At 47.9% G+C, this 12,153-nt stretch overlaps 1 protein-coding gene across 9 annotated transcripts in view; it reads left to right on the top strand.

Moving 5' to 3' along the window:
* Positions 1 to 12,153, top strand: part of GRAMD1A (GRAM domain containing 1A) — a 1,703,145-nt gene that overhangs the window by 1,456,188 nt on the left and 234,804 nt on the right. For 8 of the 9 annotated variants that reach the window (XM_069604939.1, XM_069604941.1, XM_069604937.1 and 5 more), the window contains one exon: positions 4,872 to 4,892. In XM_069604939.1, the coding sequence (XP_069461040.1) occupies positions 4,872 to 4,892 (21 nt within the window). The remainder of the gene's footprint in view (positions 1 to 4,871; positions 4,893 to 12,153) is intronic. The other variant, XM_069604938.1, reaches the window with a different exon arrangement.

Raw genomic sequence — 12,153 nt, 5'->3', positions numbered from 1 at the left:
GGCCAGCTCATAGAATTTTTGCCCCGGGCAGCTCTATGCACAGGCCTTTATTGCACATGGGCCCATCCAGATTGGCCCCTGAGCAGGCTTACAGCTGCCAACGGTCATGGGGTCACCCAGCTCAAGTGGCCCATTGCAAAAAAAGTTCTTTAGGCCCTGGGGAGCCACTTTTTAGGCTTTTTCTTACCCCGATCTTTCTCAGCCGTCTTTCTATCGTGCAAGTAGGGTCTCTCCTCACCCCATGCCAGGGCTGTCTGAAGTCAACAGAGTGAACAGGCACCGAGAAGGAAAAACCCTGAGGAGAATCTCCAAGGAGTGAAAAAACCTTGTCTGGTCGAATCCGTAGGTGAAGGTCCAGATCTAGGAGCCCAGAGGATGTAGGGTGAGGGCAGGATGATAGCCCAACAGGAATGAGCTCCAGGACATCAGAAGGCAAGAGGAAGCAGAGTACGGAAGCCACAGCTAAGGAGCGAACTAGGAAACAGGATGAAGATTCGCGGAATAGTAACAGGCAGGAGGGGGGAACAACAAGGACAATCAGCTGATTCCGCATCCGGGTTTGTGGAGTGATGTCCTGGTTGACAAATTCCTTAAAACGCCATGTTGTGGTTGGCGAAATGAGCAGAGAGTACCACAAGCCATGCGCCAACTATCATAAAAGGACCAGGGGCGAGATTGGGTACTGACACCGCTTGAGGCCACAGACCCCCCAGGAAGGTTTTTTTTTCTCACTACCCACTTCTTTCCTCCTTCTTTTGCTTCCACTCTTCTCTCCGAATGGTTTTCTTTTTCTTTGCTAATGTGTTTTTCCCTTCTTGTATGCTCCCTGCCCAGCCCATTGTAAGGCAGAGGAGTTTGTCCTTTTGTTTCTTTTTTTCCACACCACGTTCCATCCAGCCCCGATAATAGGCTGGATTGACTGGTCCATACACATAAACAACACTACATAAAGTACAGTACTTTATTCATAACCGTGGTGTCTGTGTTTTTATTCCTAGGTTTCCTCTAGGGGACAAGTATGAAGCCTTATCAAGCGGGGACCTATTTGGGACACGGGCTACCCAAAGATTGTTTATCTGTGCACAGTGTCCCGCCATCTTCACAACCTGTCCGTTATCTGTGTAGGTCCACCTCCATCTTCACGGCCTGAATGTGATCCTAGCCCATCTTCACACATCCTGATTGTGAGGGTGCCTGTGTGCTGGTCCATAAACCCACATCTTGAATTTGAGCGTTTACCTGTGTGCTGATCCATGTCTGTAGATCCTGGCCGTGATGACCTGCGTGATGTCCTTCCTAATATGTTCTTATTTCATGTGTTTGTAATTCAACTAGCTGGGTTTCTGATGTAATCTAAAGTGGTCTTATATAGTGCCCTTCTGCCATTTTTGTTGGCCTTGCAATGCTTGGTTGTGTAAAAAACAGCATTCGTTATATGGTTAGCAGGAGCGGCTGATGCAACCTCCCGCCCCCTTGTGTCGATGGGTACACGAAGGAAGTAATCAGGTCCAGAATGCCAATCTCCTTACTGTCGGTTTGGTGGCAACACTTGTGCGTGTTTTATCTAAATGTGGGAGCCCAAGCTCTGATGATCTACAGAAATTTGGGTCTGGTTATCCTCTGATGTAGGGAGAGTATGATACGGCTGAAGAGGAAAGCTTAGTCTCAGCTGGATTCATGTTGATGTGCTAATGGCTAGGATGTGGTGGACGTCTGGGGGAAATGTGTGTGTGTGGTGTAAGGTGGTAGGAGATCTTAGAGTGGAGTTGGTGAGATGAGGGAGGTGAGTAGCCCTTGCAGGGAAAAACAACCTCAAGTACTCCCTGCGCTCCTACGGCTGGCCATTTGCAGACAGGTGTGCTCTCTCTATCTCTATCACTCTCTCTCTCTCTCTCTCGCTGTCTTTGTCTCTCTCTCTCTCTCTCTCTCTCTCTGTCTCTTTCTCTCTTCCTGCCTATCTCTCCCTCTCCCTTTCTCGCTCTCTCACTCACATTGTACCCAATGTATATGCAGATGTGGGAAAGGGAGTCTGGAGACTCCCTTCATTACCATAAGCTACATTGTAAGGATTATGAAAGTCATGAACATTGGGTTCAGAAAAAAGGGCTGCTTAAAGATTGAGGACCCCAGAGATCTATTTTACCTTTATTAGATTATTGGTTGACAGGTTGAGCGCTGCCTCCCACCTCACCCCGGGTTGCTCAGATGCTGTGCTCAGTGGCCTGTTACACCTGTCAGGTAAATGCCTGTTGGGTCAGTGAGAGGCATGCATCAAGCGATCGAAGCAAGGGCCAGAAACCCTGGTAGTTCGTCCCAAAGGTCTCCCACAAGCCTCAAACGCCTCTCACATAGTGCACACAGCAACATGCCAAAATAAAATGAAATTCCTCATAACCCTGCTGGCCACCACTCACCTGGTGCCGAGGCAGCTCCATCTCGTTGGTTTCAGAATTATGCTGAAATGCTGCAGTCGCTCTTCATGATGAAATGAGGTGCAGGAAATATAAAAGCTGCAGGTGAATTCCTCAAAGTGCCACACGAAGCTGGTTCCACCATATCTTGACTTAAAGCGAGTTTGGTGACTGCAGGAAGGGCAAGAGAAGTCTCCTGACAGTGGGAGAATGGGGATGCGGGTGAGGAGATAGGATGATCAGTCCAATAACACTGAAAACTGAAATTGCATAGGCTAAGAACCTTGGGGTCATCCTCGATGCCACACTCTCCTTTTCTCCTCATATCTCTGATGTCTCTAAGAAGTCTAACTACCAACTGCACCTCCTCAGAGGTATTCTTCCTTTCCTCTCCTACCGCCAGATGCTCACTGTCTCCAGAGCTCTGGTTCTCTCTAGGCTGGACTACTGCAATAGCATTTTTCTAAATTTGCCCGATTCTACTCTCCGCCCTCTGCAACTCATCCAGAACAGGATTGCAAGACTTGTCCTTCCCCTCAAGCCCAGGGATTGTATCTCTCCAGCACTGAAATCTCTGCATTGGCTCCCAGTGGCTGCAAGGATTAAGTTCAAGACCCTCTGCATTGTCCTCAAGGCCTTCTGGGGCCTGGGGTCCTCAATACCTCCAACTCTCTCTCGCAAATACCATCCTACTCAAGGTCTTCCCTCCTCCACCTCCAACTCCCTCAGGGTCAGTCGCTTGTCCAAAAAACGAGTTGGTGGTAGATCTTTCTTTGGCTGGGGCCTCCCTCTGGAACTGCCTCCCTGCCTCTCTGAAACTTGAGGAGAACCATCTCCGGTTCCAGATGCACCTCAAGACCTTCCTCTTTGCTTCTGCCTTCTCTCTTCCTCTCCCCTGCTGATTTCCTATCTGATACTGAACTGGCCACCTGGCTACCCTCTGATTTCGGGCCCAGTTCTCTGCCCGCCCAGTTGCACACCCGCACTGCCTCCAGGCAACCTTTGCACTTGGGTCTATATCTGTAACCCTACAGTCCCCCTACCAGCACTTTTGGACACCTGCTGTCTGCACTTACCCATGTACCTGCCACCTGCTGGCGCACTTCTTGTTATTGTTTTGTTCTCATGTAACGCACTGCCCCCCTCCTCTTTCTCCTGGCACTTTTCTCCTCCCCATCTCCTGCACTTGCACAATCTCAATGTCACTTGGCCTAGTAAGATCCTTGTCGCTGTCCTCCCTCTGGTCCCCCTTCCTTGCCTCGTCGCGTCTTGAAACACTTGTGTATAGACGCGTTACAAATGTCATATCATATCATATCATATCATTTGTCCCCTTGCTTTGTAATGGTCTAAGCCTGAACTGCTGAGAAAACTTCCTGCAGCAGCTAAATAATGAGGCCAGGGTGAAGCAGGTGTGCAGCATTCGTCTCATTTTCATTGGAAGGGCTTCCTATTAGGGTTGGGGGTGGCCTCTTTGGGATTATCATATGCCCATGGTGTGAGCTGTGCCCATAGGGTCTGTCCTGGAAAAATATGGTGGCAGGTGACTGGAGAAACGCAGAGGGCAGCACATGGGACAGACATTATGAGTTCCTCTAACTTCTGGAGGTAGCCAACTGATGGGCGCTCGCTCAGTCGCTTAGGAACTGATGGCCGGGACTTTCATGCTGCGGTGATGGGGAGTAATGTTGCAGTGCAAGTGGCGGTGATCATTCTGCACAAGGGACTGCGATCTAAAGTAATAGGCATAATGAGACAGGCTTACTCAGAGTCCACCGTGCATTACCACCATGACATAAGAGGCAATCACCCTGCTGAACAGCAACTGAGGGGTCCATGCCCTCAGTGGTACAGCAGCAGACTGGCAAGTATTGCATGGCACAGAATCATATGAGTCATTCTGTGACACCGTATGCCTATAACTGCCTATAATGTCTATGCATGAACACACTTTATGCCTATGGTAACATTCCACTAAGAGTTCCCAGATACCCCTGGTTCAGGTGCGCTATTTAAATAAAACAAACAAACAAACAAATAAACGGTACCTGGTGGACGGGCATTTTGTGAGGACTGAATGTAGGACTGATATTCAGTGGCAACATAACTAAGTGGACACCACAGTAACTGATATATGCGTGTATGTCTGTTTCTGGGGACGGTGGCTCTGCATGGTATATTTTACATTTGGGCATATCATTTTTTTTACCCGCAATGCTGTCCTTGTGCTGTTCCTGATCACATCAAATCTGACTATAAAGCATTGGATGACTTCCGCTCCTCAGAGCTGTTTCTGTCACACTATATATAGCTGTGTTCGCTTCCTACGAGGAATTCCTTGTTTAGTAGAAGACATGATATTAACACGTTTGGACCCTGAGTAGAGCACCACCCTACTTGAACTCTCTGAAGGTGATGTGCTGACTTTCTGATCTTGTTTTTCTCTTCTTTCTCTTTCAGAAGATGCAGAGCTGGTACAGCGTAAGTCTATGTTTACTTCTTTTTCTGGTTTTTGGCTCGTCCTTTGTTTACACACAGGCGCGCGCGCGCGCGTCTCCTTCACCCACGCGCACCTGGGACAACATTAACTGCAGCAGCGGAAGCTACCCCCAAACATAATACCAGGGACCCCACAACAGTTAATAACAAAAAAAGAAGTCTGTGGAAGGGACCTAACGCCGAGTCCACTTATCTTTGCCCCGCCCCCTCGCTGGGGTAGGACCGCCTTCCCCGGCTGGCTATCACTCCAGGCTATTAGAAACAGATGAAAGATTCATGGCCCTCGTGAATGATTCAAGGCTCACGGTTGCAGACCTCCCTCCCTGCAGTATGGCTGCCTGGGAAGTGGGTGTGGGGGAAGGGGAGCACTGCGCATATGGTTACCTGGGAGGATGCACCACATCAGCCTGGAAGGATCTGGTTGGCCCATTGCCCGCCAGCAGCACTACTCTCACCCGTCATCATGAACAACGGACACCGAGGTATACTTTGGGGCCAGAGGCCCGCCCACTGCTGCTAGCGCCTAGAGGCGGTATACTCCTCCAACTCCCTCTCACACTGCCTCCAACCTGCATCTCTTTTCCCAACGCCACCATCACAAGAGGACTCGCTCACCGGTGGAAGTATTAGTGGGACTTCCTGACAAGCTGGTGACTGGAAAAGACCTGGTGGGCTGGGGTAGAGTCAGCCAGATGGCAGTCTGGGGACCAGTAGTGCTGAGGCACAGTCTGCCAGTTTTTCAAGCTCTTCGCTGAAAAGTCGAAGGGGGGATGGGTGGAGTTAATCACATGTTAGGTTCCTGCTGCCAAAGATTGCCAGGGCTCTGGAAAGCTGAGTGTCATGCCAAGCAGGGGTTTATTGAAGGCTAGTAGGGTGTAGACAGGGCCAGCCACGTGTTAGGCTCTTCTTTACCATGTCATGGGATGTCTGACAGTTCACCCTCCCCTTCTGTACTGAACATTCATGATCTAACAAGCAAGCAAGATGTCATGGGCGTATCATGATTTCTTGCTTGCTTGTTACATCATGAATGTGCAGTATATCATGCTTGCCTGCTTCAGCATGCATTCCTTTTTGTCATATCAGGCACATTTGTTGCACCATGATTCCTTGGTGCATCATGCCTATTTGAATATATCATTCATGTTGCTTGTTGCTTCATGCCTGTTTGGTACATCCTGCATGTGTGTTGCATCATGCTTGCTTGTTACACCATGCCCTGTTCTATATCATGGGAGGTTAATTACATCATGTTCCCTTGTCATAACATGCATGTTCGTTGCATTATGATTGTTAGTAATATCGTGCCAGCTTGTTATGTCTTGCATGTTCATCACATCACGCATGCTTGTTAAATCATGATCTTTTGTTATTTCATGGAAGATTTGTTTAGACCGTACTTTCTTGCTACATCATACCCATTTGCTGATATGCATGTCATGTTGGCTTGTTACATTATGCCCATGTAATTTATCATTCAAATGTGTGATAACATGCTTGCTTTTCTTAGCATGCTGCTTCGACAAATGTTCATCACATCATGCTTACTCTTTTAATCATGCAAATCATGCATGCTTGTTATATCATGCTAGCTAGTTATGTCCATTCCATGTGTTGCATTCTGCCTGGTGTCATGCCCTCGCCTCCCAGGCGTTGTGGCAGATTGCCGGAGAAGAGTCATGATTTGTGAGCCTTTTAAGGGTTGATGGAAGGAAGGGATCCTGCGCATTGTGGGGCAATCTTACAGGGCCCGCAGGCTTGCCCAGAGAAGCGTGTTCTCCACAGATGAAGCGTTTTAACAGGGCAATAGGAAGGAAGGGGTTGGTGGGTCAGATGAGTCTGTGGGTGAGGTAGGGCGGATTTTGCTGAGTAGGAATGGGGACCTTTAGGTGAGGCAGGGGTTCTTCAGTTGTATCCTGGCCCTTATGGGGTGCCCGCCCCGTTATGTGAAGGGCACAGGACACTGGGTGTCTTTCCTTTCCTTCAGGAAAGGCACCAGCCTCGACACATTTGACCTTCTGCGGTCTTTTGAACAAGTATTCCCCGAAGCCGTGCAGAGGACATTGAGGCAACCCTTGAAAGTGCGTCCTTATTTGCCAACGCCAACAAAGTATGATGCGCAACTAATGATCACAAAAGAGTATGATCTGAAGCAAATAAAACGCGTCCATAACAATACTTGCCTTTAGAACGCTGAGACAATGACTTGCAATGCATTGCACACATCATGTAACCTGTTCTGGTATGACACCTATATGTGCCATAGTGTATGTAGGTGAACTCTAACACCTAAAGTGAATCTGTGCGTGTGTGATGCATTACACCCTTCATCGAGTTAGACTACGTGCCACTTATCATTTCCTAGAAGTCAATATGCTGTATCTGCATATGTATCATCAGAATATAAATATATGGGTAATCATTGAATAGCTGAAATGTGAAGTCGTGCCGATTCTTCAATATTACACATGTGGGAGTAGCCAGTGCCTAAAATGAGCCTGGGACCCAATAGCAATGACTCGCATTAGCAATAAGCCAATAACGTTCCAATGTTCAGATGCCTATAGTCAACATGAAGGCATGTCATTAACATGTACCTATGTAAACGTATTGATACATGCGGATGCTCTGTGCAGTTAGTTTATCAGCAGTGCAATCTGGTAACATTTGTCAAGCTTGTGCTGAGGTGCAGAACAGCTTGATCAGTATCTTTCAGTGGTTTAATTATAATGATGTGCCCATAAACCTGCGGTTGCCCCCCAATAATCTGGATCAGTGCTTGACATCAGAGGTCAAAACCTGCTCCTATTGCCCTTACCCAATGGTTAACCCAAACAGGACTACAATGTTCTACCCGGAAGTGTCAACCGGTACGCATTTACGTACATGAGAATTATGCTAACATGCATATTGCAACTACAATAGCATGAGGATAGCTCAGGGGCAAAACGCTCGCCTTGAAAGCAAGGCGACGTGGAGCAACACAGGTTCGATCCCAGGTTCCACGCTTAGAAATCTCTGGATATTAAGCGTGTTATAAATAACCAACTATAATCATAATCTAGACCAATGGTCTGCTACCTTTTAGCTCTCCAGATATTTTGACTACAAGCACAGGGATGGTATCTCTCCAGCTCTCAAATCTCTTCACTGGTTCCCCGTGGCTGCAAGGATCAAGTTTCAAGACCCTCTGTCTCGCCCACGAGGCTTTCTGTGGTCTGGGGCTGCTCTACCTCCAATTTTCTCTTCCAAAACATCTTCCTTCTCGAGCTCTCTGCTCATCCACCTCCATCTCTCTGAGGGTCAGACGCTTCTCCATGTAGAGAGTTGGGTGCAGATCTATCTCCTCGGCTGGGGCCTCCCTCTGGAACTGCCTCCCTGCCTCTCTCAAACTGCCTCTTGCAGAACCACCTCTGGTTCCGGAAGTAACTCACGACCATCCTCTTCGCTTCTGTTTTCTCTCTTCCTCTCCCTTGCTGATGCCCCTGACTGCTCCACACACTGGTCACCCTCTGAACTCGGGCCCAGGCTCCTACATGTCCAGGTGCCCTCACACTGCCTCCGGGCTCCTCAGCACTTAAGGGTCTGCCTCTGCAACCCTACAGTCCCTTCTCTCTGCACTTATGATCCACCCGCTGGCTGCACTTGTGAGTTTACTGCACTTCCCCCTGCCCCTGGCACTTCTCCCCTTCCCTCTTCCCCGCACTTGCGCAATCTGAATGACACAAGGCCTAGTAAGATTGTTATTTGGTCCTCCTTTTGTTTTCCCCTCCTTGTCTTGTCGCGCCTAGAAACACTTGTGTACAGGCGTGTTATAAATACCACATCATATCCTATCATATCATACAACTCCGATTGGACCTAACCAGCATAGTCGATGGTGTGCGATCCTGGGAGTTGTAGTCCTGAACATATGGAGATCCATAGGTTGCACACCCCTGATCTAGATCCAACTGGAATCTTTAGACAGGATCCACAATAGTCGATTGGTGTTAAACTAAGGTGTTTACAGTGTGTCTACTGTCCACTTCCACAGTATGTATGGCAGGGTTTCTTCTTAGTTGAAAAAGAGGCTTCTCTGCTAACTATGATCTGATATGCGGACAGACGTACATCACTGTCCTTGCATACTCCTAGTTTGCTTCTGGAGCCGCCAGTGGTGGCGGGGTGGGAGAATATCCAGTGAGGGAGTGGAGCATGTTGCTTGTTTAACAGTGGGATCTCTTTGAGTTTAAGACCACTTCCTTCAAAATTCTTCTGTAGGATGTCCTAGCTTTTGGAGTGGTGGGCAAGACTGGTCTTGTGATCCACTGATCTGTATGCTGATGGCGTAGGAGTAGGAGACGCTGAGGCTCTCTTGTATGCTTATGAAGAGCAGAGAGCATTTAGATATTGAAATAGGTGGGAGAGCACCAATTTAATGAGGTGACTAGACAAACCTAAAGGTAATGGATCCATTTGGTTTCGCCCTTCCCAGTGACTTGAACTCGTGTAGTGCTGGTCTGCGGGCACCAATGACCCACTTGAAATCTGTTGATGACTGTTTATGTCTATACTTCATGCTGGACCATTTAAATATGCAGCTTGGTGGCCTAGGAGGAAAAGCGCTGTTATGAAGTTTGTGCGAGTCTCGGCAACGATGATGTCTTCGGCTACCATCAGTAGACGTAGATGGAAGCTTGACTGTCAAGGTGTCCGGCTGAAAAGTGCTTCTAGCAATAGTTGTAGTTGTGACACTGCAATATTTCTTGTGTCAAGGTGCTCCACAGAGGTTCAGCAATAGAACGTTAGTTCCATTGTACTTCTGAGTGTTCCAGTGATCTTTATTAGGCTGCCTGTATGCGCGGATGATCCCCCACACCCCATTGGTCCCCACCATGCTGCTTGCGCCACCATCCCTCTTTTGTCGACTCCCCGTAAGTGTGTGTTGTAGCCGCCCTCAAATAGAGACTTGCACCATGTTTACTACTAGTTCAATGTATTAGTATGTATTGGCAACCCTGCAACATGGGGCTGGCACCATGCTATTCCTTGATGATATTATCTTACCATTGATGTGTAGCTCGTCTCCATGTATCTTGGGGCTGGCACCAGGCACTTACCCTTGAACTCTGACTTGCATCTGTTTGTAGTTGCCGCCATGTAACATGTGGCTGGCACCATGTATTTGCTTACCTACTTTGACCATGCAACCATGTGCAGCTGCCGCCATGCAACAAGTGGCTGGCACCCTGTACTTGATTATTGACTTTGACTAGGCAATTGTATGTAACTACCGCCGTGTAATATGTGGCTGGCACCATATACTTGCCCACCAATCTTCTGCATATATTGTAACCTAATGCACTTATGTAACTGTAACCGTCTTCTTAAGTCATAGCGATACCTCAGGGTTATGGTGGGCTTTATAAATGTTCAAATGAAATAAATAAAATAGGTGCTATGAACACATCGCTTATGGATCCTACGAAGCCTCCTCCTTGCTCTCACAGCTTGGCTGGCTTTCCTTTCATTCCCAACTCAAATTCCACTTCCTCTGTCTTGTCTTTAAATCTCTTCATGAACTTGCTCCCCCTTATCTCTCCTCTCTCATCTCATTCTACACTCCCTCCCGTTCCCTCAGATCTGCAGATCACTTCCTTCTCCTTGTTCCCCCGTCCCCATGTGCCTCCTCTCGTTTTCGCTCCTTTCAGCTTCTTGCTCCCCTCCACCGGAACTTTCTTCTCCTTTCTATCCGTTCCATCCCCACTTATTCCTCCTTTCGTGTCTCCTTAAAATCTCTTCTTCTCCACTCCCCTCCCTGATACTCTGGTCCTCCCCTGCCCTTCCCACTCCCTCACCCCTGTTTAATCCTCCTCATCTTGTCTCTCTACCCCTGCTTTGTCTCCTCTTATCCCCCCTCTCCCCCTCTCTCGCCTTCAGTTTATCTCACTTCCTGTTCCCCACTCCATTCCCCTCTCCACACCTTCTTCCCTCATTTATCTCCACTGGGAAATTGTTCTAGTTGCTGTATTACTGGTTTGACTCATATCTTGTAATTGCTTCTACTGTTATTGTATTCGTGTTGTCATAATGTACAGCGCTTTGGCGTAAAGCGCTATATAAACACGATCAACATAAACATAAAACAGAGTGAGAGACTTGAGGCACTGGCACCTGGTTTGTCAAGTGTAGTGGCGAGAGCATCCCCAAAAACCTTTAAATGGCCAATGTGTGTTTTAGTGAAATCCTCCATTAAGGAGCACCTTACTTTAGAAAAACAAGAATTGGCAAAGCCAACGGTTTTGGCTTTATGTAGGCATGGGATATGCATTTTCCAGGCACTGCCAAAATCGTATTACCTGCCCATAAGATGGCAAAAGCTGTCAGATCGTGGTAATACCTTTGCATGTTATGGCAGCTCCTGTCAAATGCCTATCTAATGTCTACACAAGAGGCCAAACCATTGTCTTGTAACTGTTTGATGGCCTCAGGAATTCAGAGCAAGGGACATATGCAAGGACTCACAGGCTGCTTATAAAACAAGTGGCTGAAGCCACACTTGGATTAACACTTTTTTTTAACAACAGCAATTAAACTCTAACCCTTTGGAAGTCTACTCATAAAGCCCAGAACCAGACCCAATGAGATCCCAGGAGTGTTTGTTTTTGGACAAGGGAGGGGCAGGTAGTGAGTGGGAGTGGCTATAGGGACTAGCATGTCAGTCAACGGGTTGGTAAATACTACAACACATATGCTGGGTGTCGATCCTCTCATCTCGCCTTGCTCCCATCTTCACTTCCCATGAAAATAGTTTTGCGCTATAGCCAGCACTTCAGCACACACAACAGCTAAAATAATACAAAGAGGTTTATTTGGAAGCATGAGCCAAAGCTTCCGAGCCACTAGTGGATTGAATGCGCCATTGAATAAGGTGCCTAGAGATAGGCAGGTCAGTCTTTGTCCTGTCCCTCACCGGCGCAACTGAACATGTGCTTCTAAGCCACACCCACCTCTGCGGGGGACCACAGACAATCCCGGTGGCATTTCACCCTTGTACATCCATACAGGTGAGGTGCTGCTCTAGGCAGTGCACTCAAACCTATGTCCGGCCATATCTTTCCCACTTTTGGATTAATGAAAATTGATAGGTGTGGATACTCGAGCCATGCTCCCTCTGGGACTATCACCGGAAAGCTGATTTGGCGGTTCTTGAAAGTTCAACCGTAGACCTCAAGCCCGAGGCATGGCACATAACGCCCTT

The sequence above is a fragment of the Ambystoma mexicanum genome, chromosome 1p, assembly GCF_040938575.1.
Source record: "Ambystoma mexicanum isolate Mex_15411 chromosome 1p, UKY_AmexF1_1, whole genome shotgun sequence".
In the NCBI taxonomy this organism is placed as follows: domain Eukaryota; kingdom Metazoa; phylum Chordata; class Amphibia; order Caudata; family Ambystomatidae; genus Ambystoma; species Ambystoma mexicanum.
Note: the sequence above shows the minus strand (reverse complement) of the source record. Positions and strands in the feature narration are given on the sequence as shown.